The following is a 6149-nucleotide window of genomic DNA, read 5'->3' as shown; positions in this document are numbered from 1 at the left end:
AGATTTTGGGAACGGGAAAGAATGCAGAAGCTGCCACCCAAAAGGATTTATCATCCCTTATCCCAGCTACCAGCAGCAGATTCTTAAGGAAAGTATAGGAAACGGGACGAAGTGGTGCACCCTCTGCTTCTGACAGGGACCAGTCTGGGGACTTGAATGGGCACGGGGGGCAGCGGCTAACCCACGCAGGACTCACCTCACAGGGACTGCGGCTCCTCTCGCCCGTATCATCGGCTCCCAGGGCATCTGGGCTCCCTCCTACGGGACTGTCCTTCCTCTGCTCCCTGACCCCAGAAGCGCTCCATGCACTCTCCAAGACACCTGCTAGCTCGCTCTCGCTCATGTTTTCACGGAGGCCTGGCTGTTCCCCCTCAGCTTTCACTCCTGCCTGCTCTGTCCCCTCCTGCAGCCTGTCCTTGCCCCGCACTGCCCCTGTCCCAGGAGCTGCCAGCTGCAGCTGGGTGCCCGGGCACAGCCCCTCGCCTCCTGCGGACCCTCTCCCCCTCAGCTCCCCTCCCCCATCCCCACGTGCAGGAGTGCTCAGGGAGGTTCCTGCAATCAGCTGCTCCCCAAGGGACGTTGCTCCACACGGTTCTCCATGCCATGGGGACACGAGACATGCTGTGTCCCACCCCCACTCTGCCTCGCCCCGGCCCTCAGCCCCCACCAGTGCTGGCCCCCTTCCCTCGCACCCCAGTGCTGCTTCCTGGTTCACTCCTCGCTCGCAGGTCACAGCTCCATCAGCCGCCCCTTCCCTGTCCCTCCCAGACTGCCCGGCTGCCCCCCTTCCCTCGGCTGACTCCCCCTCTGCTGCTGCCGCCCCCATCTCACTCTGTTCCCCCCACACTGCTCCTGTCACCCCCTCCCTGCCATCCCCAGCCACCATCACCTCCTGCCCTGCCGCCTCCCCCACCAGCACCGGCTCCCCTGCTGCTCCCTCAGCCAGAGCCCCTCGCCCCACCTGGCCGCCCACCACAGCACCAGCCACCACCCCTGCCTCCCTCACCCTGCTCACACACAGCCCTGGGGCAGGCAGTGCTGCTTCATCCCCCACCCCCTCACCAGGAGGCCTCTCCTTCCCTCTCTTTTTAGCACGCTCCAGTGATCCCTCCATCCCAGCTCCCAGCTCCCTTGGACCTGCTGCTCCACCCATGACCTCCTCTCCACCTCCTGACTCTGCTCTGGCTATCTCCACAGATACTCCTATCACCCCTCCATCAGGTTTTTCTTCCATTGCAGTCTCTGTCTTTGCTTTGCTGCCTAGATATGGGGTTTCACTCAAAAGTGCTTCTGCTGAGCCCTCCTCCTCCTCTGCTGTTGTGGTCTCCTCCAACTGAGATAACCCGTCACTTATGGGATCCATTAGAGGCACCAGTGCCTCCAATCCAGGTGCTACTTGCAACACGGGATCCTTGCCAGGCTCCACAGACTCCACTGCACCCTCTGCTCTCAGGAGAGAGCTCCCTTCTACCTCTGATGCCTTGCCAGTCTCAGATGTTGCTGCTCCTATGGCAGCTTTCCCTATCTCCATCCGCTCTTCCCCTGATGCTTTCAGCTGGGAAAACTCATTTGGCTTTTAAAAGTCTTCTCCTCCAGGCATTGCTTCTCCTGTGCAAATGTTCATATCCCCTAATGTTTCCAGGAGAGCCCCAGGCTTCTCCACAGCCTCCTCCCCTTCAGAAATGGCTTCCTCTACAGACTCTTCTCCTTCAGGGCCAACTACCTCAGCAATCCCTTCTTCTGCCAAGTTGGCATCCTCCACAGCCTCCTCTCCCTCAGACACAGCACCTGCCACAACACCCTTCCCTGTGAAACCTCCCTCCTCCACGGCCTCCTCTGCCTCAGACATTGTCTCACCCACCACCTCCTTCACTGGAAGCCCTGTTGCTCCCACAGCCTCCTTTGCCTTGGAGGCCTCCTCCGCAGCCTGTCTTCCCTCAGAGACCTCCCCAGCCGCCTCCTCCCCCTTGGACACTGCTCCATCTGCCTCCCTGCCTAGCAGTGCTCCTGCCCCTGCCGGCTCCTCTCCCCCAGGTGCCTGGTCTCCCAGTGCTGCCTCGCTCTCCGTCCCCTCCATCAGAACTTCCTGCTCCCCGGGTGCCACCTCTGCACTAGACTCCATTCTCTTCCCTGTCCCGTTTGCTTTGGGATCTTCTTCTGCCATGGTGCTCTCCTCAGGTGCAGATTCCTCCACTGCCAGCGGACCCTCTGCCTGCAGCACAGCCACTGTGTCTTCCTTGGGCAGCAAATCTCCCGCCCATGCCATTTCTTCTCCTGCCTCTTCGGTGCAAGCATCACCTCCCTCAGCAACAAAATCTTCCTTCTCAAGTGCTTGTCTCTCCCCTACCATCTGCCCTTCTCGTACCACTTGTTCTGCTGCCGTCTGCACATGAAGTGTTCTTGTTCCTTCTGCCAAGAAAACTCTATCTGGTGCTATTAAGAAATAATCAAAACATTAGTTTTATGGAGAACTGTGTTAGCGTTAAGGCTGTTTTACAGGGTTATTATTAAAGATGCTATCTCTCCCAAGCAATGAAGGGACATCAGCATGGTGACAAGAAGAAAACTTGCTGTGCTGCTTCTCATCACGCACCTGTGCTCTGACTACGTTTCTAGTGCTGCTGTTGTGGCATCTGGCATAACTAATTTAAGCACAAATGCTGATGCATGACCAGCTTTCAACTCTGACAGTTCTGCCTGCCCTGCCTGCTCTCCATCCTTCCCTAACCTGCCTAGCAGGGAGCTCAGGTGTGTATATGAAATAGCTATAAGCTTGACAGTAACATTCAAAAATTCAGAAAGAGATGGTAAATTGCTCATGTAAAATACACACGCAGAGGAAGAAGAGTACTCAGCCGTCCATGTAAAACGGGTAATTGCTTCCCATGGATTCTGTAATTACACCAGGGGAATAATACACGGTTGATTCCTGCCCCCCTGGGAATTTAACAGCAATGCCCTCATTGAATTTGGTGCTCCAGGATCTGTCCCTGGGCAGGCACCCCCAGCAGTCTGTGCTGCTGCATCGGTGTTTTGTACAAACGTGGCAGGTTCCTATTCTTTAGAAAATGAGAAGTTTTGTGCCACTGCACGGAGCACAGAGCAATGTCTTTCCCAAGCTACCCTTTCTCAAACCAGGCAAAGGCTGTCTTGCCCCAAATCATCTCCCACTGTTTTTGACTTATTTTACCTTCTTGCACTACTGCTGCACTCCACAATCACTGCTTTTTGCTGCCTGCTTGGGCAACCGCCTGTGCAACTAGACCCCATCTCTGGAACGGCAGCCAGAGAAGACACCAGGTGACAAACAGGCCTGGAGGACACTGTTTGTCCGGCCCATCTCTGCCAGCAGAGTGGAGCTTGTGTCCGGTTTCCCACAACCCTTCCACTGGCCTTGCTGCACCCCACTGTCACTCTGCCCTTCCTGCCCTTCAGAGCTGGACCTGATTCACTCACGGGGCAGGTCTGCTGCAGAGGAAAGCAGAAGGTGCACAAGGCAGCTCAAGCAGCTGCAGACAGTCAAGGAACCAGAAGAAGAAAGGACAGGCTGAGAAGAGAGTTTCCAGAGAGAGAATGGAGGTTGGCGAAGGAGAGGAGAGAGCCAGCAGGTTGTTTCCTCCCACCAGACCACACATCGCCTGAACCCTAGACCACACTTTAAAATTAAAAGCTCTACATTTTGCAATACGAGAAATCATGCCTTCATCCAAGACGCATCTTGCACCAGGTTTGTTGCTTATGTTTACTACTAGCTTTCTGTCCCTTATATTTCTAAAATTTTTCTTCTTTTATACAGTTATCAATCACTATCCTATTTTTACAGCACTCACACTGAAAATCCTACTTCCTGAATCTAGGAGAGCTCAGGCCCACTATCAAAATCAGTAACATGTAATCATTTAAAAAATTTCTAATGGAAGTTTTGGTACAAAATGAAAAAAAAAATCCCAAACTGTCATCCCAACTCAGAGTTAAATACTACTGTCTCCACAAAAGTATAGTGTCTGAACTGTCAAGGCGCTAATATTGGACTGAGTCTAATGTAATGGATTTTGCCAGTCCCTTTAAAATAGATGCTTTGTTCACTTGGTCTAAAAGAAACCAAATGCTGTGTTGTGCGTGGTATAGTCTACGTGTTCACCTGCTTCATTAGCAGAGAGAGGAGTTAATTTACTCTGGCTGCTGCTTACAAAGTATTCCCTTCTGTAAAGTGAGGTCTTGCATTGGGCAGGAATGATAACGGCAACTGTGAAGTTGCTTCAGCATTAAAGTATTCAAAATGAGGCACCGTGCAAACCTCAGAAGTTAACAACTAGGAGATTCCAGGCTTTCCAAAGACCACCTGCCAGGGAAGCAAACATGTTTCAACCCTAATTTGGAGGGACAATTGACACAGAAGTCAGGCTGCCCAGGAACTACATACTTTCTGTCCTGGTCTATGCATCAGAAACATAGATCCTTGTGAAGATCAACACATGAAGACTATTGGACTTTGAAATTAAATGTTATAGACAGTTGTTTGCGGTCGGCTGATGAGACCAAGGCAGAAACAATCTCATCTGAGAAAGAATTACCGAGAAAAAGACAATTACTGACAGACCAGAGATGAGAAGGAACCTCCAGCCTCCTGTATACACCTTCTGGATGAAAGACGACAACAAACCTTAAAAGACTATGTTCTTAGGCTACATAGAGGAAGACGATCAAAAGGCTCCCAGCTGACCAGAAAAAAAAACTTAGAACACCCTGGATTAATGTGCCAAAGTACAAGACAGTGCACAACTAGCAATTTAAAAACAACGTATACGACCTGTTCCTGCCAGCTGTTAGACTCTTAGAGGATAGAAGAAGAAAATGTAAGAGCAACAGTGCAGACTGAGGTCAGTTTTAACCTATAGTTTTCTCCTTTTTTCAGACTCATTGCTACTGTGGAGTAGACTCAACATTTACTTTCACTATGGCTCATTGCTGCAGCAGGATGGCTGGCTTTAATACCCCCTGTATAATATGCAAGGCTCTTCTGCCAGGCAGATCAAGTCTCCAGCAATAAACTGCTAGGGTTGCAAGGACCAGAAACATTCTTGGAGGGAACCAAGATCAAGCTGAAATTTCTTCACTGACAATTATGCCAACTGCTAACAGGGAGATGAGTTTGGGAGACGAACGGTACAGCACGGAGATCAAGTCTGCAGTTCAGCTTCATACCTAGTCTGTCAGTCCCATCCTGCCTGTCTTGACAATGCATTTCCCAAGGAGGCCCTGCACTACCTGGAAGCAAAAGGAAACTCACTAGATTCCTGCTTTCCACAGCTATTTTCTTGACTGGCAGCCAGTTTTTTCATGGCCTGGATTCTTTACCTAGGACCATTGTAACTGCCAAAAAAGCATTACTTATACATGACTACAGAAGACAGCTAGTCATCACCCAATTTTATACAAGTTAGGAAAGAAAAGAGCACAAGGAGGGCTTGATAGCCTAGAAAGGAAAGGCAAAGGGAAAACACTTCTATAAAAAGACTTCAGATGAATAAGATTTAATCCATGCCCCTGATCAACGGCCAACCTCACCTTCATTGGCATCACACTCTGTACTTATTACGTTCTCTTCTTCCTCATCTGCACAGGAATCACTAGCTTCAGGTTCAGAATTCACATGATGATCATTTCCAATTGCCTTTGCTATTTCTTCCTGGACTGGTTTCCAATCTTCAAAAACTATCACAAAGTTACAAAAGAGGAAGCAAGAAAGAGAAACCATTAAAAAGCAAAAGGGGAATAGAAGTCATCCAGCTATCTCAGCTTGGATTAAAATTTGAAATGTTAGGGCAGACCCGATTGGAGTCATATAAATCTTCACCAGCCATAAATTTTAAAGTAGATTAAAACCAAATGGAGACAACCATTAAAAATCCAAGGGAAAATTCATGCAGGAGCATCTATTGAAACATAGAGCGGCAATCTTCCACAACATTTTCACAAAACAGTGAGATTGCTTTTGTTAGGCAGTCTGAGGGGGGTTCAACGTACAAGCAACAACACTGTTTTATAGACATAAAATTGTTACTGTTCTTTGAATACTTTAAAAAAAAAAAAATTCTATGTTAAGCTCCCAACTACAGTTCTGATGATTCCGCAATTCCCCAAAGTAG

The 6149-nt window shown here is 49.8% G+C and overlaps 1 protein-coding gene across 1 annotated transcript in view; it reads right to left on the bottom strand.

Moving 5' to 3' along the window:
- Positions 1 to 558: 558 nt before the first annotated feature.
- Positions 559 to 6149, bottom strand: part of LOC143160316 (uncharacterized) — a 103203-nt gene continuing 97612 nt past the window's right edge. Inside the window, 4 exon segments of the mRNA XM_076338042.1 lie at positions 559 to 562; positions 693 to 911; positions 1134 to 2433; positions 5569 to 5715. Coding sequence (XP_076194157.1) covers positions 559 to 562; positions 693 to 911; positions 1134 to 2433; positions 5569 to 5715 — 1670 coding nt within the window.

Source organism: Aptenodytes patagonicus, chromosome 5, assembly GCF_965638725.1.
Source record: "Aptenodytes patagonicus chromosome 5, bAptPat1.pri.cur, whole genome shotgun sequence".
NCBI lineage: Eukaryota > Metazoa > Chordata > Aves > Sphenisciformes > Spheniscidae > Aptenodytes > Aptenodytes patagonicus.
Note: the sequence above shows the minus strand (reverse complement) of the source record. Positions and strands in the feature narration are given on the sequence as shown.